Source organism: Chrysemys picta, chromosome 1, assembly GCF_011386835.1.
Source record: "Chrysemys picta bellii isolate R12L10 chromosome 1, ASM1138683v2, whole genome shotgun sequence".
Taxonomy (NCBI): Eukaryota; Metazoa; Chordata; order Testudines; family Emydidae; genus Chrysemys; species Chrysemys picta.
Genome location: NC_088791.1, coordinates 170514489 through 170537967, shown reverse-complemented (window position 1 = coordinate 170537967; position 23479 = coordinate 170514489). Strand labels below are relative to the sequence as shown.

The 23479-nt window shown below is 42.4% G+C and overlaps 1 protein-coding gene across 1 annotated transcript in view; it reads left to right on the top strand.

Moving 5' to 3' along the window:
• ACP6 (acid phosphatase 6, lysophosphatidic) overlaps positions 1-23479 on the top strand; it is a 48565-nt gene that overhangs the window by 2859 nt on the left and 22227 nt on the right. The window contains exon 2 of the mRNA XM_042854240.2: positions 7-89. Within this exon, the coding sequence (XP_042710174.2) occupies positions 33-89 (57 nt within the window). The 5' untranslated portion in view covers positions 7-32. The remainder of the gene's footprint in view (positions 1-6; positions 90-23479) is intronic.

Sequence of the window (23479 nt, the reverse complement as noted above, 5' to 3'; positions counted from 1 at the left end):
TCCAAGAATGAAAGAGTGAGCTGCTAACATCTATGGGTTTCCATCCCAACTTCTGCCAGTCAACTATCACAGAGATCCCCAAAACAAACGTGAGCCATTGCTTGGAATTCTGTGTGTTTGAAGGGTGGGGGTGGGAGGAAATATATGGTCAACTATAAATGTTGAAAAACTATTGTTTTACCAGATGGTGGAGTCAAGGGAACACCCCACACCCTTTGGTTTATCAGAGAAGGGAAGGAACACAGGAAGCCAGCTAGCAACAAACAGCACTGGTTGTAGCTGTGCAAGGCGTTCTCAAAGGGATCAAGGGTAGCAAAATGCAGCCTGAAGAGTTCAATTGTGCTTCCATCAAAATCAGTCAATCAGGAAGAGGGCCTTAGGAGGCTCCTCTAGGCACCTGATCCTGAGAGGAATTGACCACTCACACTCATCACTGTCTTCAAAGAGCAGTTTGGGGCACTCATCTCTCACAAGTTAGGCTGTCCGACCTACAAACTCCCCTTCTCTCCCCTGTCCAAACAGCTGACTTCTCTCCTTCCCAAACCGAACTCAGAGGCTCTTTCCTTCCCTTGCTGCCACCTCTCAGCCCACAAGCTTCTTTTCTCCCCTGCTCCATCTGTCAAACTCAAGGGGTCTCCCCTCCTACCGCCATCCCAACTTCACCTCCCAACCCATGGGACCTAGAAGCTGGAAAGCAGAAATAAGGGGGATCATTGTATCCTGTTGAAAATGAAGGGAAAATTTAGGGAGAACATAATTACCCAAGCTGGAATTAGGAGAGGACACCAGGACTAGGACCTCCGCTCTTGGGGAAAGTTTTACGGTGTCTTTAAGACCACAAGTGGTTAGAACCTTGATTTGGCATCTCATCTGAAAGACTGCACCTTCAGCACAGTGTCCCCCAGCACCATGCAGGAAGGATGAGTTCTAGTGCTCCACATTTTCAAAGCAGTGCACAGGCATTTCTGAGTGTGCCCGTCCGATGCATGCACACTGCCATTATGCATATGCAGCAGGAGCTTTGTGTGCCTAAGTCAGGCTAATGCAAAAGTGCACATATGCACTTGAACAGTCACCTCTTTGAAAATTGGACCACTGAGTTATCACACCATGCCCTCAGTTTTCTCTGGAGATCTTCCATCCAAGCATTAAACCAGGCCTGACTAATCTTAAATTTATGAGAGGGAATGAGTCCAAAGTGTAAAAGCCCCACTCTAATCAAATGAATCCCCAAACACGCAAGGATATTTGATCCTACTCATTATAAATATGGGGTAGAGCTGGGAAATTAAGATATGGATATGTGCTAAGAGTGCAACCCTCCTAAATTCAGGGATGTTCACACCTGAGGACATGGTTCATGCCCATCTCTTTGACAAGATCACACCCCAACCATTCCCTAGAAACCATGCATTAAAGCCAAGTACTGAGCATATAGTCTCCTGCTCCCATTCTCTTCTGCACACCTCTCTGGCTGTCTCCTGGATATCACAGATGGAGGAGGTGTGATGGATGGATGTTTGCATTTGCTGACAGTTCATATGCTTAAGATGCTTGAAATCCATTGTCAAGACTGCTTGTCAAATCATATCACAAAGGGAGTATTTAGTTCTAACTGCCAGTGAGCAGGGGAGCAAGAGCTGTCTTTTCAGGCAGATTTCTTGCACATTGTATTGGATTGGAAGGATGGGCAGATGGCATTAAGGGTGGGAGCTAAGTCGATAATACTTACAAAATTCAGCATTGGAGTTGGCACTCAATCTTTGTCTTCCTCATAGCATAAATCAAAGTACAGTTGTCATTTACTTTACAAAGCATTCCGAATAAAAGAACAATAGGATATAGATTTTCATTCTGCATCAGTGCTAATTTACTGGGGCCTTCTCCATATTCTAGTTTTCTGTTCTCAATAACTCAGATTCCTGGAGCATCAGCTAGAGTTCCTGGTTAATTTAATTAGAATGTACCAGCTCCGTGATGTCTTCTCCTCCTGTTGCACTTCAACCAGATCAGCATCTCCTCCTCTCTGACACAGCATGTCCAATAAAGGGGCTGTCTCAACAATCCAGCAGTCAACCTCATTCTACAGTCTTTTGCTGCTCAGCTGCTTGAGGTCTGAATTGCTGACTCTGAGCTCTGTGCCGTCAGGCTCGTAAAGCAAAAGTACTTAATTCTATAAAAAGAAAATCTATATTTAAAAACTATTTAAAACGTTTCTAATGCCAAAACTAACAAAACAAGACAGTGATACCAGGATGCTCCCCTGCCTCCATCCAAACAGCAGAGAATGGAGGACAAATGAGAGAGGACCCAAGAGAGGTACACAAACTAATGAATGGCCTAGAGAAGGCAAGTTGAGAATTCCGCTTTCCCCTCTCATAATATGAGAACAAGAGTCTAGGGTAAGGAATGGTGTCCCTAGCCTCTGTTTGTCAGAGGATGGAGATGGATGGCAGGAGAGAGATCACTTGATCATTACCTGTTAGGTTCAGTCCCTCTGGGGCACCTGGCATTGGCCACTGTCCGTAGACAGGATACTGAGCTGGATGGACCTTTGGTCTGACCCAGTACGGCCGTTCTTATGTTCTTAGGCAACAAAATTGAAAGACGACACATTTCAAAGTGATCAACTGGAAACAAAACACTGTTTCCCATGGAACTCATTGCCAAGAGTTTAGTAGGATCAAAAAAAGAGCAGACATCTATCTAGATGAGAACATTACAGTTGCATAGGACACATACAAGGAAAATAAACCTCATGCTTCAAGGCATTAGCCAACCACTAAGGCCCGGATTTTCAAAGTTGCTGAGCACTCACAATGTCAGCTAAAGTCAGTGGGAGCTGTGAGTGCTCAGTATCTCTGAAGCCTACGATTAGGAAGACGCTTCCACTTTAGGTCATTCCATAATTGCACCTTTCTCTGAAGTTCCTGGTGCTGGCCACTGTTGGAGACAGGGTATCAGATTAGGTGGGTGTGATGGGTTTGGGCCCTTTGGGCTGTCACCTGATATTCTGGGATTCCACTGAGTCAACCTGTTTTGCCAGCCTGGGTCCCCTTTTCCTGGCCTTGCTGGGTTAGGCTCACAAGCTTCTTCCAGCCAAGCATACAGGCAGGGCCACACCCAGCTGCACAGAGAGACAGAGATCCGCTCTGGAAAGATTCATCCTTAGGGGCTCTCCCCAATATTCTGGTGCCTACTCCCTTTGAGGGGTACAAACCCAAAGGTTTTATGAAATTTGCCCCCTCCCTAAATGTGGAAGGAGATATGCACAACATCTTGCCCCCCGCCCCAATTAGAAATTACATAAACTGGGTTATATTATAAACAAGAAATAAGTTTATTAACTACAAAAGGTGGATTTTAAGTGAATATAAGAGATAACAGACAGAACACAGCAGATTACTGACCAAATAAAGCAAAACACACAAGCTAAGCTCAAAATGCTTAAGAAACAGGTTACAAAATGTAAATTCTCACCCTAAATGTTATTTTAGGCAGATTGCAAAGTTTCTGTGGTTCAGAGTTCTAGTTATATTCCTTTTCAGACTAGACCCCTGTCTCAGTTTGGACACTCTCCCTTCCTTCCCTTCAGGTGGCTTTAGCAGTCTTTCTTCTTGGGCAGACAGACCTTGGAGAGGAGGAGTCCGCTTGTCTTCCTTCCCACCCTTAAACAGGATTTACATAAGGTGGAAATCCTTTGCTTCCCAAACTTGACCCCCTTCCAGTGGAAAGTTACAAGAAGTCCCAGGTAATGTTCAGTATCAGGTGACAAGACCACCTGACTCTGTAGTATTACAGCGTCCATGAGTCAGTGGCAGTATGGGTTGGCAGGAAGGCCAAGCCTTTCCACAGTCCATTGTGCTCACTGATGGGCCATCAGCCCTGTCTGGCTTTTCCGCTGTTGTCCCGAAGTGTTAGCAGTGGGCGTCACCCAGAGTAGCATAGTTGAAATACAGATACATAGTCAATATTCCTAACTTCAGATACAGAAATGATACAGGCATACAAATTGGATAATCACATTCAGTAAATGATAACCTTTCCAATGATATCTTACAAGACCTATCTTGCATAAAGTACATCTCAGTTATGTCATATTCATATCATAAGCATATTTTCATAAATAATATGGAGTGAAACATCACAGTGGGCCACTGCCCTGATCCAGAAAGGTGACTCCTATGTTCTTGCTGGGCTTCAAGCAGGCATTGGATGCAGCTGGTCATAGTGGTTGGAGTTTTCTACGGTAATATCTTAGCCTTAACTATCTGACAACTTGTACTGCCACGATGATTGAAGTTCTTTGTGAGTCCATGGGAATTTCAATGACTGGATGTGTTTACACTTTCCTCTAAACACCATAGTTTCAGCATCTCCATGGTGAATGGGTGAAAGGAAACAGGTAAAATGAATTTACACCTCTCATTAGTAGATCTGGGAAATTGATGTAAAAATATATCTTTTTTCTCCAACGAATATTTGTTCACATTTTTAGATTAATTTGACTTGACCTCATGCACACCCCTTTCTTTTCTACCCAGGAATGTTTGAGAAATAGAATTTGACTGTCAAAAACTTGCATGAAAAGGGAATTTTAAACACATGTGAGCATTCACTGAAGCCAAATTTTAAATTCATATATGCAAATATTCACACTAGAAGTGTTCATCCATTCAGGAAACAGAAACACCCCTATGTGACTTATCTGACCAATCACAACTAAACACCATAGCTCAAATTTTGAATATCTGCAATAAATCCAACAATAACGTATTTTAAAAGACAGCTGTTGATTAAACTGGAATAGCAAATACTTTTGAGGGACTCGTGATGTGCTTGCAGATATTCTACTTGCAGAAAAGTGGCTACATTTAACAAATTATTAGTTGCAAATTATTTACTCAGCTCTAATTACTAGTTCAGACAGTGGCCAGGAATCCCCTAAATCTACCTAAGACTCACATGGAAGGATCAAATTAAGGGGAACATAGCACCCCTGCTCTCTCGGCTAGTTTGATGAGAGCTCCCTGCGGCCTGCGTTGCTTCCCACAGCTCCCATTGGCTGGGAATAAATATAAACAAAATGTCTCGCGGCCTGCCAGCGGATTACCCTGATGGGCCGCGTGATGAAGGTTGCCGACCCCTGATGTAGAAGCACTTCCCATAAAAATAATAAAAACAATGATATTGTGCTTGTAGTTAAAAAAAAAACCTCACTGCGGGAACGTAGAAATCTGAAAGGCTGCAATATATTTTTCTTTTTTTTGCTTCCTGTCTGCAGTTGTGTAGTGCTGCTACATGCCATCTGCCCTGTTCCACCTCAGAGCTGACTGCATTTCAGTGGTAGATGAAGTGACCCCTTTCTATACTGTATGTTATATAGGCCTCAATCATGTAAACACTTAAGCACACGGGTAACTTTACTCATGTAAGTAGTACTAGTGACTCCAGGTGGATAAACTACCCACAAGCTTAAGTGTTTGCAGGATTAAAAGTGACAGAGGAGGAAAAAGACTTGGATGTATTTTTTGATCACAGCATGACTATGAGCCGCCAATGTGATGCGGCCGTGAAAAAGGCTAATGCAATCCTAGGATACATCAGGCGAGGTATTTCCAGTAGAGATAGGGAAGTGTTATTACCATTATATAAGGCACTAGTGAGACCTTATCTGGAATACTTTGTGCAATTCTGGTCTCCCATGTTTAAGAAAGATAAATTCAAACTGAAACAGGTGCAGAGAAGGGCTACTAGGATGATCAGCGGAATGAAAAACCTATTTTACGAAAGAAGACTAAAGGAGCTTGGTTTGTTTAGCCTAACCAAACACAGGCTCAGGGGAGATATGATTGCTCTCTCTAAATACATCAGAGGGTTAAATGCCAGGGAGGGAGAGGAGTTATTTAAGTTAAGGGTCAATGTGGACACATGAACAAAAGGATAGAAACTAGCCATCAACAAGTTTAGCCTTGAAATATACAAAGGTTTCTAACCATCAGAGAAGTGAAGTTCTGGAACAATCTTCCAAGGGGAGCAGTGGGGAGCAACAAACCTAACTGGCTTCAAGACTGAGCTTGATAAGTTTATGGAGAGGATGATATAATGAGACTGTCTACAATGGCATGTGGTCCATCCGCGACTGCTAATGGCAAAAAAATCCCCAATGGCTAGCGATCGGATACTACATGGGGAGGACTCTGAGTTACTACAGAGAATTCTTTCCCAGGTGTCCAGCTGTTGGGTCTTGCCCATGTACTCATGGTTCAACTGATCACCATATTTGGGGTCAGATTGGCAGAGACCCTGGGGGGATTTTCACCTTCCTCTGAACCATGGAGCACAGGTCACTTGCTGGATTAAACTAGAGTAAATGATGGATTCTCTGTAACTTGAAGTCCTTTGAATAATCATTTAAGCACTTCAGTAACTCAGCCAGAGGTCTGTTACAGGAGTGGGTGAAGGTCTGTGGCCTGCGATGTGCAGATGGTTAGACTAGATGATCATGATGGTTCCTTCTGGCCTTAAAGTCTATGATTGGGGCCAGAGATTGTAAATCAGTTTGTTAAGCACTTTATGATCCTCCAGAAAGTGCTCTACAAAAGAAAGAGCATTATCACTAACTACTTCCAAAAATACAGTGGATTTTCATTCTTAGCTTCCCACAGAATAAAGAGGACGCTCCATCTCCTCCAGACCTGCTTTGTTCTCCTTCTACTATAGCTCCCCTCTCAACCCAAAACAAATTCTCAAAACATGTGCAATTCCCACTGATGTTAATGGGAATCTTTTGCACAAAAATGAAATTTGGCCCATCAGTACTTGCTGTTTCCAGAACCATCAGTCTCCAATACCTGGACTTCTCATGTCTCATCGATAGAGCAGGAACAGGTGGACGAGGAATAGCTTAACTAGAAAATGGAGTTGCTCTGAGCCCAGAAAGAGAGGAAAGTAGAAGGGGAAAAAAAACCAACAGTTCCTCAGCTTATTACATGCAACGAGAACTATGTTATAAAATCAAAAGAAAACTATCCAAAGGTGAAAAAGGGGGAACAGTGCGGTAAAGTTGCAACATGGGGAACTCCCTTTGTCTTCCACCCAGACGCCTCACTGCTCTAATCTTAGATTACATTAAAAATATGTTTAAAAGATTGAGGCAGGGACCTGCAGGAAGAGAAAGGACAGTCTCATGGCTAAGGCAGTTGAATGCTGCTCTGGTGAACTTGAATCCATCCCTGCCTTTGCCACAGAGTTCCTGCGTGATGCTGGGCAAGTCACTTAAACCAAACTTCTCCCAGATGGTCACTAATTGTGTATTCCTCATTTTTTGGGTGCGGTCTGGTTCGCGGAAGTGCTGAGCATTCACAGCTGCAACTAAAGTCAATGGCTGCCGTGCTTTGGACATATGAAGTGCCATTAAATGCTCTGAAAAATCAGACCCCAGGAGTTCAAATTGGGCACCTAAAATTAGCAAACACTTTTGACCTGAATGTCTTTGTGCCTCAGTTCCCCATCTGTAAAATGGAGATAAGCGCACTCCCTCATCTCACAGCATGTTGTGAAAATAAATCCATGTTTATGAAGCATTCGGATATTGTAGTGATGAGCACCACAGAAAAACCCACGAGGAAATTAATAATTCTGCGTTCAGAGCAGGGTCCGAATACTGTGCAGTAAATAAGGTCTGGGGCCACATTAATGATGATAAAATAAAATATCAATTAGCTGATTATTCAGTGAGTGCCGTCCATCCTGTGCACTGAATGAGACAGGGGTGCTGTAGAAAAAACACTATGTGATAATGGAATTAAAGACACATACACACAACGCGGCTAACCGTTGCACAACCTTAAATCTGGTATTCCCTAACTTTTAAGTGCTTGACTTTGCTACCTTAATGTTCTTTTAACATAGTCTGTGTGTGTAATTTCCTAGGTTTTAAAAAAGCAAACTGAAAACATTCATAGATTCCAAGGCCAGAAGGGACTATTGTGATCATCTAGTCTGATCTGTATAACACAGGCCATAGAACTGCCCCAAAATAATTTCTGGAGCAGATCTTCTCAAAAAACATCCAGTCTTGATTTTAAAATGGTCAGTGACGGAGAATCTACCATGACCGGGGCCATCCTTAGGGGATACACAATATACATGGCTGCGAAGGATCCTGCCTGCCTGTGACACTCTGTCTCCGGTGGGGGCCGGGCCAGGATATGAGGAGTGAAACTTCCACATGAGTGGGGGGGGGAGGGGAGGAGAGGGGGGAAGAGACGGGGCAAGCGGGGGAGGGAAGGGGGACTTAAAGTGATAGTGCTGTATCTCACACTTCCCTAACACTCACACATACTGTCTCTCTCACACACAGACTCTCACATCCACATACACTCTGCCTCTCATAAGTCACAGTTCCCCAATACAGATTGTCGCGTACACACAGTCTCACACTCCCCAACACACGCTCTGTCACACAGTCCCCCAACACAGTCACATACACACACACACACACACACACACACACACACACACACACACACACAGGCTCTCGCTCTCTCTCACACACACATACACACTTGTATTATTGTTGTTGTTATTACTGCTTGGTATTTCCTGTCAAAATGCTCGTGGTGAGCCAGGCGTGGCTAGGCACTGCAGGAGGGCCGTGGGCTCTAGCAAGATGCAGCCCCCATGTGACAGTGTGAAGCCTGCCTTGAGCCACTGCCACAGCATCTGCTGTGTACGAAGCTCGGTGTGTGTCAGCAATGTGGGGGGATTCTGGAGGTCCGCGGCCAGAGGTGGTGGCTGTTCCCCCTCAACACACTGGGGTCAGCAGCGCTGGCTGGGGACCACCTTTGGTGGAGCATAGGGGCACCAGTTTAATAATACTGCATAGGGCCCCATAAATCCTAAGGATGGCCCTGACCATGACACCTGGTAAATTGTTTGAATGGTTAATTATTCTCACCATTAAAAACTTATGCTGCATTTCCAGTCTGAATTTGTCTAGGTTCAACTTCCAGCCATTGGATGATGTTATACCTTTCTCTGCTAGCTTAAAAAGCCCATTATTAAATATTTTTCCACATGTAAGTACTTATAAACAGTAATCAAGTAACCCCTTAACCTTCTCTTTGTTAAGCTAAATAGATTGAGCTCCTTTTGTCTATCACTATAAGGCACGTTTTCTAACCCTTTAATCATTCTCGTGGTTCTTCTCAGAACCCTCTCCAACTTATCAACATACTTCTTGAACTGTGAGCGCCAGAACTGGACACAGTATTCCATCAGCAGTGCCACGCACAGAGATAAAATAACCTCTCAACTCCTACTTGAGATTCCCCTGTTTATGGATCCTGGGTTTGCATTAGCTCTTTTGGCCCCAGCATCGCACTGGGAGCTCATGTTCAGCTGATTGTCCCCAACTACTCCAAAAATCTTTTTCAGTGTCACTGCTTCCCAGGATAGAGGCTCCTATCGTATAAGTATGACCTACATTATTTGTTCCTAGATGTATACTTTTAGCCATATTAAAATGCATATTGTTTGCTTGTGCCTAGTTTATATCAAGTGCTCTACATTGCTCTCAATCAGTGACCTGTCCTCTTCATTATTTACTATTCCCCCAATTTTTGTGTCATCCGCAAACTTTATCAGTGATGATTTTATGTTTTTTTCCAGATTCATTGATAACAAATGTTAAATAGTATAGGGCTAAGAATCAGTCCCTGAGGGGACCTGGTAGAAACATACCCACTTAATGATGATTCCCCATTTACAATTACATTTTGAGTAAACAGTTAGCCAGTTTTAATTTATTTAAAGCTTGCCATACTGATTTTATCTTTTTTTAAATGAAAATGCCATGCAGTACCAAGTCAAATGCCTTACAGAAGTCTAAGAACATTACAAAAACCCCATTATCTTTATCAACCAAACTTATCTCATCAAAAAAGATATCAAGCTAGTCTGACAGTACCTATTTTCCATAAACCCAGGTTGATTGGCATAAATTATATTACCCTCCTTTAATTCTTTATTAATTGAGTCCCATATCAGCTGCTCCATTATCTTGCCTGGGATCGACGTCAGGCTGACTGGCCTATAATTATCTGGATCATCCCATTTACCCTTTTTTAAAATTGGCACATTAGTTTTCTTCCAGTCTTCTGGAACTTGCCCAGCACTCTAAGACTTATTGAAAATCAATAGTCCAGCAAACTCCTCAGTCACATACTCCCGAGATACTTGTGGACTATAAAAAATGTCATCATCCTATGATGAGACTAGAACATCTGTTTTTCCACAGTCCACTCCTGACTTCTTACACCACAGAAACCTGCTCAGACTCCATTAACTGGATCTCCACACTGTGCTGCTTTTAGGTTCCCTCCACCAACACCTTTGGGTTTGTGCAGAAATACTATGTACAATGTCCCTTATAGTTAATACATTTGTTTGTTTATTCTACCCAAAGCAGTGTGTTTGGTTTGAAGCATGTCAGAGACTCGCCTTGGGATAACAAGCCTGGTACATATCAATTTCTTTGTTAAATTGACAAACTCATATAAGCTTGCAGCATCCAGCGGGTATAACTGAACAGTGCAAGACGGAAGTTCCTAGGGCTGTGTCTGGGACCGGAGATATTGGTTAGTGTCATTCGCTTGCAAGCAGCTGGGAACAGCTTACATGCCAGAGGCTGTGCATGAACAGGCCAGGAGTGGGGGTTCTCACAGCACAGCAGGGTAAGACTGACTCCCAGAATCAAGGATTGGAGTGACCTAGCAGATCTGGTGTCCAAATAACACCAGAAGGGAATGTCACATGAACCAATGCCATTGTCAGGATTCTTTTCGTTCCTAATATATTTTAAAAACTCCTTATTGTCCTTAACTCTGCTGGGCATAGATTTTACCTTGTATCCCTTGGCTTCCCCCATCCCTTTTCTACAATTCTTAACTTCTGATTTATATTCATGACTATCAACTACCCCTTTGTTATATATAATTTTTATTTTATACAGCTGCCTTCACTTCCCCTCTAAACCAGGTTGGCTTTTTAACCACCACAGCCTTCTTCCTTGATTGTGGTTTTTTGGGTATCTAGTAAAGTGTTCTTAAATGATTCCAAATTATTATTCACATTTTTCTGATTAAATTCTTCCTCCCAGCTGATTTGACTCATAATTATTTTCAGCTTTGTGAAACTGATACTTTTAAAGCACACATATATATTATTGGTCTGGATTTTATTCTGCTTGCACTTTATAAATTTGACCAAGTCATGATTGCTTTTACCTAAGCTACCATTCATTTTTAGTTCTGTGATCAGCTTTTCTTTATCTATTAGGCTAAAGTCTAACATAGAATTCCCCCAGGATGTTTGCAACACCTTTTGAGTTAGGAAATTGTCATCTATTATGTTTAGAAATTCCAAGGATGTTTTACTGCATGAGACCTTCAGTATATCTCATTCAAATAGAAGTCCCCATGATCATGCAGCTTTTTCCCCTACATATCATAGATAAGTATGTAAGGAAGTGGTCATCCTGTTCCCTAGTGTGATTTGGTGGTCAGTAGCAGACACCAGCTAATACCCCCATCTTGTGTTTTTGTGTTAGGATATTGATCCATAAGTATTCAAGATGATTTTCTTCCAAGTTATCAGTGACTCAGAAACAGATAATGCCATTTTTTATATAGAGTACCATTCCACCACCCTTTTTGCCCACCCAATCCTTCCTAATATGTTATAGCCATTAATTTTAACATTCCAGTTGTGAGAATTCTCCCATCAGGTTTCAGTAGGGTGACCAGACAGCAAACGTGAAAAATCGGGACAGAGGGTGGGGGGTAATAGGAGCCTATATAAGAAAAAGATCAAAAAATCAGGACTGTCCCTATAAAACCGGGACATCTGGTCACCCTAGGTTTCAGTAATACCAACTAGATTGAATTTATGCTCATAAATGAGTAACTGCAATTCCTCGTTTGTTACTCAGGCTCCTGGCACTGGTGTATAGGCAATTCAGGAATTTCTCTCTTAGTGTCATGTAATTTGGTTCCTTGATTAATTTTATTTTCAACACCTTGATTTTGTGCTGACTGAGAGCTCATATCTGCCCTCTTTTTACCCTCCCCTTTCGTTATTTGTTTTACTCCCTTTTGACTATTCTAGCCAGCCTGTCTCCAAAGAGATTGGTCCCTCTTCTACTGAGATGGAGGTCATCCAAACTATATAGCCCCTTCTCCCCATAGAAGGCGGACAAGTATTCCACAAAACCAAAGTCCTCCATCCTACATCACTAATTAGCCAACAGTTCACTTTCAGAATCTTCTTCCTTCTGTTTTTCTTTGATCGAAGGACAGGAAGGATTTCAGAGAAGATGGCTTGGACATTCTTTCTCTTCAGCATGTGGCACCAGATGGATCATCAGCAGGGCAGGAACCTTTAAATTCACTGCACAGAACTCTGCTGCTCGAACTAACAGAGTAACTGATAGTAGTAGTAGGTCATCTTCCTATATGTGGACCAGCCCTAAAGGAGGGTAAGCTACATATTTTGACATTGGATTACTCTGCCATTTGCTGACTCCAGAGGAATGGTGAGACTCGGGAATATTGGGTTCAACTGCAGGTGCTCTAGTTGGCACAGACCCTTCTACCCCTGTTCCCTCCAAGCCTTAACTCTTATGCCCACTCCAGTTTGTCTTTACCCTGCCCCCATCTTCTCATTTCTTTTCCAGTCTCCTCATCTAGACAGTCCCAGGTGCCATCCACTGAGACTCCTCATTCCAGTCCCATGCTCCCTGTCCAGCTAGTCACATTGTACCCACCACCTGGGATCCTCATCCAATTACAGTCTTGCCTCTCACTCATCCCAGTTTCAGTTCTCCTCATAGGCTCCTTGTTCTACTCCCTTTGCCCATCTAATCCTACCTCCTCCCTGCCACTCCAGCTCCTCATCCAATCTCAGTTTCCCATTCCCCTCTTCTCTCCACACCTCCCCATTTCTTGTTGGCTCCTTGTTTCAGTATCATGGCCCCGTCAGCCCTCTCCCCCCCTCCGTTGGGTCCTGGTCCCGATCTCCCCTCCCTTCCCTCCTCCTCAGCTCCTTGTCCCACTCACCCTCTGAGGCCTGACACCTCACCCCTCTGCATTTGAGTCAGGTGACTTCATCCACCACTCTGGCTGGGGCCCTCCAGTGGGAGCACTGACAGCACAAGAGCGAGAGTCTGCCTGCTCTTAGTTCCAGTGCCACAACAGCTTGCCGTTTCTAAGAGCAGGAATTGCAAGGAAAATTCTGCTCAGATCCTGGTTTGGAGCATGCTCAGTGAGAGGGACTCTTCAAGGAATTTAGCTGGCAAACCCTCACAACTCTCTACTGAGCATATGCAAACTTAGATGTTTCAGAGACTTATAACTTTGCCAAATTTGGGCAGCTTTTCATGAGAATAGTGAAAGGCACATCTGGGACACTGAAGTAACCCACTTGCCAAATTTCTAGTCCTTGCTCCAAAGTATGGGGCCTCTAAAGCTTCTCAACAAAATATATGTATGAATTTTTAACATGTATTAATGTATTTTTCCCTAATCTCATTCTCAGAAACAGCTGAAGCTTTTTTGCCACAGCTTCTACCCCTATCACATAATACTTGTGTGATGGGACATGGCATGGGAAGAGAATCAGCACAAGGGACTGAATGTATTTGAGAGGAGTTCGGGTGATCGAGCAGACCCACAGCCAGCCAAAACAAGTGTGTGTAGCTGTGTAGGGAAACAACTCATGTTCTCTCAGCTACCCTTTCCCACTTACAGGACACAGAGAAAGGAAGTTCTTAGAGCACCGGGAGCTTGTCTTGGAACAATAAAATTGGGAAATGTATGTCTTTGGGAAGGTGGGGGAGCTGAGCAACTGCCAATGAGGGTTGGGAATGAACATCAACATATTCTGATGACAACCTGCATTTTTCAGTTCTCATTTGCACCAAAACTCCTCCAAGATCTACAGGTGAGAACGCAATTCCATGCCCAAATCAAACTCCAGCTCCAAATAGATCAACTGCTTTTTGAGAGAACATCTCTACATGACATGCAAAGGGAGTGGGTCTCAGTGGAAGGCAGAAGGTTAGTCTGATCTGGATTTCACTAAATAAACCCACAGCAATTCATATCCACCACCCCCATGCAGGGCCAATTGGATTGAGGGTTTTGAGGCATGTGATGAATGGGACAGAAATCACAAAAGGGCTGCAAAGAACCTACCACAGAGTTAGATTTCTTTAACCAAGTTTGTAACCCCTCTTGGATCAAGAAGTCATGCCAGTGACGCACAGTGGAGCAACAACATACAAGAAACAAAAACACATACATTGACTTTTTAGGCATATCTTCACTGGAAATTAAAACAAGTCTCCCATTCCTCACAGTGCCACTCACCAGAGCCAACACGCTCATTCTCTGCTATGTGCAAGGACTATACTGAAAATTGCTTTAGTCGCCACCAGCTCCTACCCTTAAAAGGAATCAGATTAGCAGGGAGGCAGCTCTGGGTCAGAAGCATGCCTGCTATTTTTGTTTTGAAGTAGATGTTGTGCCAGCTGTTCACTTCTGGAAACAAAGCTGAAGTTAAACATGAAAAATACCCTTACTCCAATCAGTTTGATGGGTGCCAGGCTAAAGCCAAAATTTTCAAAAATGGATGGCTAAAGTTAGGCTTCTAAATCCATATTCAGGCACCAAAGCTAGTGACCTGGCAGGGCTCAGTGCTCAGGTCTTTTGAAAACTAGGCTGTCAACTTAGGTGCCTACATATGGATTTACCAGGAGAACTTTAAGCAGCTGTTTTTGAAAATCTTGACCTAACTCTCTAATGGCTAGTAATTCATATATATAAAGTTGGTACATACACACATAGGCAATCACAATATTTTCTTTCTGATCATAGATCTAGGATCAGTGAGGAAAGTTTACAGTTCCTGAGAGAATTTGTATTGATCAGCCAGAGCATTTCAAGGCTTGGCAGGTCACAAGATACCAGAACTTAATGACAGCATGATCTAAAAGAAATAAGATCTACTCAAAGCTCTGCCATGAGCTTACCAGGTGCTTTGGCCCAGATTTTCAAAAACAGGAGCCTCTTAACTCCATATTTAGACGACTATATAAGTGGCCTGGATTTTCAGAAGTGCTGGGCACCAGAATGTGGTACCAAGAGAAATCCCAGAGCCACAGGTGCTCAGCATTTTTTTTTTAATTACTTATTTAGGAGTCTAAATATGGGATTTATGAGCCTAGTTTTAGGCTCCTGGTTTTGAAAATCTTGATCTTAACCTCTTATATCTGTCAGTTTTCTCATCTGTAAAAGGGAATGATACATATTCACTTCCCAAAGGTGCTGTGAGTCTTCATTAATTCTTGAATAGTGGTTGCAAAATGTAAAGTTCAAGTATTATTTCAATAAAATTGTGTCTGATTTCCACCTTGCTTTTTTCCTACTTCAGGCTCCAATGCAGCAAAGCACTTAAGCATGTGCATATAGGATATAATCATCTCCCCACTTTATAACACTATGTAGAAGACCAAAAATGCATTACGTTTTCAGCTCCCTCTCACAGTGAAAACAGTTTAACTTGCTGTTTGCTCTTGCCCTAAGTTTCTCTAAGTATTACTGTTTCTTAGCTTTGTCCTTCCCATTAGATGTGTGTTTTGGATTATTTTTCCCTAATTGTATGAGTTTCTCTTTTCCCAGGATCTTACTTGTTTTTTTAGTTCCTCCCCATATTTCTAGTTTCTCTAGGTTCCTTTTGTTATTATTTTCTGATGTTTCCAATACTTCCCATTTGAGTGCTATCTGTGAATTTAATAGTGTGCAGTTTTACCCCCTTCTAGATCATTAATATATTTATTAACTACGCAAAGACCTAACAATAATTCTAGCAGTATCCTGCTGGACATTGACAACTGAACATAAGTACCAGTGTATACTGTAGCTAAGAAGGTTAATGTGATTCTTGAATGTAGAAGCGGGGGACTATAAAAAAAATGGATAAGAAGGTGATATTACCTCTGTGTATGGCATTAATAAGACCTTTACTGGAATGCTGTGTCCAAGTTCAGGAGTCTGTTCTTCAGAAAGAATATTGACAAATTGGAGCGGGTTCACAGAAAGGCTACGAGATTGATTCAGGTCTGGAAAACATGTCTTATAGTGAGAGCATAAAGCTCAATCTATTTAGTTTATCCCAGAGAAGGTTAAGATGTGACTTGATCGTAGTCTACAAGAACCTATACTGGAAAGAGTAGATGGCTCTTTACCCTAGCAGAAAATGCATAACAAGAGCTAAATTCATCACAGAGTGGGTAATTAACCATTGGAACACCTTCCCAAAGGGTTACAGTGGATTTTCCTTCACTTGCAGTCTTTAAATCATGACTTATTTAAAAAAAAAAAATTCTATAGCTCAATCAGAAGTTATGGGCTTGACACAAATTATTGGATGAGTTTCTTTGGCCTGTGGGGTCAGACTAGGCTGTCATAATGGTTCCTTCTGGCCTCAAAATCTGCCAATCTATGAAAACCTCACCTCAGATTGATACACTGTGGTTTATTATTATTGTGCTTTGTTTACAGTGTTCCAATCAGTTTTCAATCCATTTGACAAATGTGCATTAGCAAACCAATTTGAATTTATGTTATTGAAAGTAAGATAACATGTGATAACACCTTTACTAAAAGATCTACCAAGTTCCCTTCATCCATTCATTTTGTAATACTATCAGATAATAGTCAAGTTTGGCTGGAAAACTTTTTTTGCCAAAATAAACTGTTGGGTGTCTTCCTTTGAGACACTTTAAAGAGGCCTGATTTTCAGGGGGCGGGTGCTCAGCACTCGATGAAAATCAGGTTGCTTTAAGTTGTGTCAAGCTAAGCACCCAAAAATGGAGGGAACCAAAATCACTAATCCCTTTGGAAAATCTTGGCTGTACATATATCATAGGTCAGCAAACTGATTTTCATGAAAATTTGGGAGAATAAAAAATAAAAGTGTATTCCCGGATTGAGAGAACCCATCAGCTAAGAATAGGATGATGAGTTATAAACCTTTCAAAAAGGAGATTTACAATGGAAACTCTGACAAACCCTGAACTCTAGCAATGTCTCTAGGCACCACTCTAAGCCACAACATCTTTCAAACTTGTTGGGGACTTTTAAATTGGGCTAAATATAAATGCAGAAATGGAGAAATATATATATATATATATATTGTTAGGGAAAAACAGGTGCTCTTTGAAGGCAATGTAAAAAAAGAAGAGCCATGCATGCAAACACCAAACTGAGCAGACTTGACCAGCCGCAAAAGCATCACACGCGCCCTCCTTCCTTTCAGGATTCTCCTGGTCTGCAAGCCATAATCATCTCTCCCCAGAGAAGATCCCCGGCAGCAGGGCCTGAGGACTCTCAAGCCTTTTCACCTCATTCACCCAATATATTCACACAATTCCACCCTCTGACCTCTCAGGGATTACTGGATTTCTGAAAATAACATGCATGGAACAGCTGGTGTGGACAGAAATGTCTTGAATGTAAATACCATGGCCCCTGAGACAAGGCTGTGTCCCCTCTTCTGCCCACACCCCCGGCCTGATCCCCACCCACATCAAGTGTAGGGGTCTACTTTAAAATAGAAAACAATTCAGAGTACTAGGGGGAACACAAAGGATTCAAGCACAATTGGATATCATGTCTGAGTTTATACTGAAACCCACTATTCTGCCAGCAACAATGGTCTGATCAATAAGGGGCCTTTAACATTTCAAGATTTACCTAGGCCTGCATCAAAATGAAGAGAAGATGTTTTTTTCCCTAGGTTCCATTTTATCACTTCTCACCCCCTCTTGCTGCAGTATATGGGTGGGCAGGTATAGGCACAGTTTGCAGGTTACATCACACACACCAGTTCCATTTTTCAGAAGCTTCTATCCATATAGGAAGGCATATTGTAATCAATTGTTAGACCAGGACCATTTTGTAATGCTCAGAATTCGTGCGTCCCACCCCTCCAAAGGCAGAGGAATAGTTATAATAACTGACTCATATATCATCACCTCTCATTCAAATCATCCCAAAACACTTTTTAAACTAGCACAAAATAGCAATTGAAGTGGCAGGGTTAAGAATGTGAAACAGTTAAATATAGCTACTGGAACATAAATTTGCCATAGCAAGTCAGAGCTAAGTATCTTGCATTTAGCAGTAGCCTGTATCTGATGCTTCAGTGAAAGGTGAAAAGTACCCATAGTGCAACTGGAGAATTTTGCTGTCCAATCACCAGGGGTCAAAGTAGTCTGTTTTTTACCATCTTGTCAAGCTAGTTTTTAGATGGTGCTACCTTGCTTAGTCCTTAGAGCGTGCTACTTCTGAATCTAAACCTTCCTTGACAAAGAATCTCTAATTTTTATAACTTCCTTGCTGTTAATTTAGTGTAAACCACTGCTGTGCTGTTTGCCTGAGTCTGCAGACAGCCAGAAGCAATAGAGATGAGGGGTGTGAACTACCCTTATTCATCTGAATGTCACGTTAGCTATGACGCATAGTGATTTATTTTAGTTTTGACATTTACATTATTTCTCTGCTGATCAAATTAAAAAAAAGTGGATGAGTGATAAGCTGATGGTGCATGCAGAGCATGCAAAAACCAGAGAGGGATACCACAAAGATCTGCTACCAGCGGTGCCTCATTTTGGTGTCTGAAGTGGGAGGGACTTGCTTTGCGGTGGTATTTAGGAGAGTGCCATAATTTTTTTTTCCAATTCAACCCCTGTGGATCATACAAGTTAGAAATGGCAACATTCCTTCCAATTCCAGACTTGACTTGCTCACAAAGGAGTTGGTTACAGAAGCTGCAATAACCAGACTGAGTAGATTAAGTTGCTTACTAACTACATCAAGCTAAGATAATGTATTATACTGATTTATAAATGCACTTCTGCCCTCTATGGATGGAATACAGCTAATGTGCCTATGTGGTTATATTAGAAATCTTCAGTGACTGGAGACTTTAAACAACAAGGATATAGTCATTATCACTGCTGATGGGTAATGGGGAAGTCTTTTTTGGATGCAGTATTAGAGGCCTGTGTTTTTGAAGCTGAAGACTGCAACTTCTGTTCCCTATGCCGCATATGTGGTGAGCTAACAACCACAGTCACTGTGTGCTTATGTAGCCACGAATAATTACGAGTGGCCAATGGAAAATGGGCAGCACTTAGCTATGTTATCTAATTAGCAGACTGCAGAGAGCTAGTTACTTCCAGTGAATTTGGGAAAATGGCTTTAGAAAGTCAAGAAATCCTTTTCACCATTTTGGTAATTTATTTACATTTTGCAATTCATTCAAAGTGGACAATGAAATCAGTCTGATCAGCTTTCACTTTCTGCTCATGGTTAGTTTCACTTGCAGGTTTTCCAGCATTAGCAGGATGCTATTATTGTTTTTGGTTTCCGAGTACTGCAGGAGACTATTTTAATCTGCCTCCTCTCTCCTCCCCACTCAGGGCAAACCACCACCCTACCTAAAAAGTAATGAAAGAAGCCCTTAGGGCTTATAATCCCTCCATTTTCCCCTTATCTTTTAAAAACAAAACCTGCATTGAGGACCTAAATTACATGCCTCTACATTTGGTGCAGATGCTTTCAGACAGGTTCATTGATTTAGTGGGTTTACACATAGGGTGACTATAACCCTTTGTCTGGGAGGAGGGCACTTCCTCCCCAGCAACCTACACATGTACCCTTATGAACAATAAAAGCCAGGCTTGAACTTTTAATGCTAAACTGGTTTTTAAGCATATTTACATTTAAAATCACATTATAATACAATATTAATAATCAGAAAGGTTGGTCTTGTGCTCAAAGCAATGGACAGGAAGTCCTGGCTCTATTCACAGAACAGACACGCACTCACTGTGTGACCTTGGGCAAACCACAAACTCTCTGTGCTTCAGTTTTCCCCTTGTCTAAAGTGAGGATCTTAATACTAACCTACCCTACAGGGGAGTTGTGAGACTTAATTCACTGTTTGGAAACTCTATAGATAGACAAAATATGTATTTAGTAATTAATAATAATAATAATTGAAGAGGTGCAGGTCTTTGCAGGGCTGCTAAATTTCAGCCAAAGGGAAATTTGGAATCCACTTTTGGGAGGCAAGTTTGCCTGAAATCTGTTTAGCTATTGGAGTAAGCCTAACTCATACCACTAATACAAACCACATCAAAGTTGGCATTTTAAATAGCAGTTCCCCTCTTTCCTGGTCATATTAGTATAGATGCAGGGGGAAATATAGGTTAGTTAGAAAATGTTTTTGAAAATATGATGCATCTTAGAATAAATTTCTGCACAGTTGGATAAAGGAAAAAAGGGAAACACCATATGCTAAAAAATGGACAGCCGTCTGCTATTTTGGGGTGCCCTCCTCTAATTGCACGCACCTGCTGTGGCATGTTATATTTTATAATATATGCTTACCAGGAATGGTACAAAGCAGCAAGAGTCAAATCCCCGGAGAGGCAACATTCTGTTATCTCTCTCCCTGCAGATTTACAGAGCTGTGGGCTATCTGCCAGGGAAATACTAGCACAGAAAGCAACACGAATTAAGGTGATTCACTAGTCTAAAAGCTGTGGGCCTGTTTCCTTGCTTTTCCTTTCCTTGTTTATATTTCATTAGTCTATTCTCTCTTGCTTACTCTGCTGCTATTTTCTGTCTTTTTACTAATTCCTTCACACATTTATTTTCTGCCTAAAAACATAATACTCTTCCCTGACCATCCCCACCCCAGTTTGGAGCAGCTTCTTCTTTCTCCTTGTTTTGTTGCTTTGGTTTCACTTTCTTCTCTGGGTCTCTATCCTCTCTCCTCCCCCTGTTCATTCCTTTTTGTTTCCCTCTGTTTTTTCCTCTCCCCTATGTTTCATATACTGCCTGCTGGATTAATAGAATGCAAAGACTCCATGATTGTAAAACTAAGCTGGCTCTTCATTAACAGAACTATTCACAGAGGTGCTCCAATTGTAACTAGCATACTGGCCATCCACACACAGACTGACTTCCTGGTACTCCCTCTGTCCTCCTTCCTCTAAGTTCTATGCAGGTTGCTAGACCCTATCTTCAATCCTGCCCATTCCCACATCTTTGTCCTGCTCCATGCACCCAAATCCTGCCAGCTTCATGAGACCACTTTAATGTATACCACCAGTCTGCTAAGCTTCATCAACCCCTCCAATCAGCAGCATTGCATTGTGTGCTCTGCCTGAATCACACCAGCAGGGTAGAAAGCCACAGGGGACCATGTCGACATGAGAAAGAGAGAAGTGCTCCTCCAAGAGGTCCTTAAGTCCCTCACTTGGTCTAGGCAGTATAGTGAGCTGATGAAAGATGGTTTTGTGATTATGGCACAGGATTGGCACTCAGAAGATCTTGGGTCCAATTCCTGACTTTTCCACCTGACTCTGGGCAAATCACAGTCTCTCTGTGCTTCAGTTCCCTATCAGTAAAATGGGAACAACAGTAATTGTACTCAGAGGGCTGTTATGAGAATATATTCATTAATGTTTGTCAAGTGCTGAGATACTATGGTGATGGGGGCCATATATGGAGATAAAAGTAAGGGGGAGAGAAGGCATCATCAGGCAGCTTTGGAACCCCACTTGGGAAAGGGACAGTGAGGGGCATTGATACTCTCCCTCTAGGGCTGGGCTGGCACCCCAAATCTTGCTTTGTCAGCAGAACTGTGGTGGAAAGCTGTGAATACAAGAAGCTCACAGTTCAGGCAGATGGCTTAGCAGACCTGTGAGTTTCAAACCAATGTAAACAGGAAGCTTAGGAGGAGAAGTCAGGAAAGCCCAGTGTTTGTCTCTCTTTGTGGGATTCAGACTCTTATTAAAGAATGTTTTTGATTAGAAAGATAAGGTGTATGAAGACCTTCTTAATCCAGATAACAAAAACATGGTCATATTATGAAAACCTGAAGATATTAATATAATGCTGAGGTGAACCTCATTCTTCCATTTTCTTTAAGCCCTCCTTAGTGATAACACTATTATTAGCTGAGCGCACAAGGCCTTACACTCAACTTGATGGCATTTTTCTGTGTGGATGTTTGTCTGTAACATGATAACTTTGGCATCAATGGACAGAATGCAACTGATTAAAATCAGAACACCAGAAGGGTGGAAATCGGAGACACACAGGATATGTCTACACTGCAATAAAAGACCCGTGGCATGGACACTACTGGCCCAGATCAGCTGACTCAGGTTCGCGGGGCTCGGGCTGTGTTTAGGCTCGGGCTGAAGCCAGGGCTGTGAGATCCCACAAGGGTGGAGGGTCTCAGAGCCCGTACTCCCGCCCAAACCCAAATGTCTATACTGCTATTTTTAGCGCCCCCCCCCCCTCAGCCTAAACCCTGCAAGCCTAAATCATCTGACCCAGGATCTGAGACTCAGGGTATGTCTGCACTACCCGCCGGATTGGCAGGCAGCAATCAATCCAGCGGGAGTCGATGTATCGCGTCTAGTCTAGATGCGATAAATTAGCCCCTGAGCTCTCTCCCGTTGACTTCTGTACTCTACCGCTGCGAGAGGCGCAGGCAGTCAACGGGAGCGGCAGCAGTCAACTCTCCGCAGTGAGTCGGTCTAAGTACATCAACTTCAGCTATGTTATTCACATAGCTGAAGTTGCGTAACTTGGATCAATCCCCCGCAGTGTAGAGCAGGCCTCAGTTCTAAGGCTTTTTTAATCCCAGAGCCCCAGCCATCTGGATAGCAGAGCTAGCATCTTGAATCACCTCTGTAATTGTCTATAAATCAAAGAGCCCACTGATGGCAGCCATGAATGCTTCCAACATAAAACAACCCCATCTACCCAATGGAGTTTAAAATTTGACATCCTGAAAGAGAAAGAACCAAGGGAGGGGAGAAAGAAGGAGAATGGCACAGGGAGCGGGGAAAAGCCTGGGTGGAATGGAGGAGAGAATGGTCACTGGGCCACGGTCACAAAAGGCTCGTAGGAATTAATGAGAAATGAATGTGTGTGATTCAGAACTAAAACGCCTTTACAAAAGAAAAGGAGAGGAAAGATTTATTAATAAAGATGCTACATAGCTTCATTCTATATTTAAGTTAGTATATATTTACACTGAAATGATATTCAAGAACCTATCTGTAGACTCCATGTTGTGCGGCAAAACACCACTAAACAAAGGGAACTAAATGTTTGAAAGGAGTAAAATTGGAATATGAGAACATTTCACCTCTAGACTGAGAGTTCAAAACCACCTTTGGTCTGTTTCTACCCTGCCTCTCCCCTTCCAGATATGCTTATGATGCTGGCAGACTAGGTGCCAGCTCATGCCAAGGTCTCCATGTCTCATTTGAACACTGACAAATATACAGCTGGAATCAGTCTCTCACCTGTGTGTTAGTATT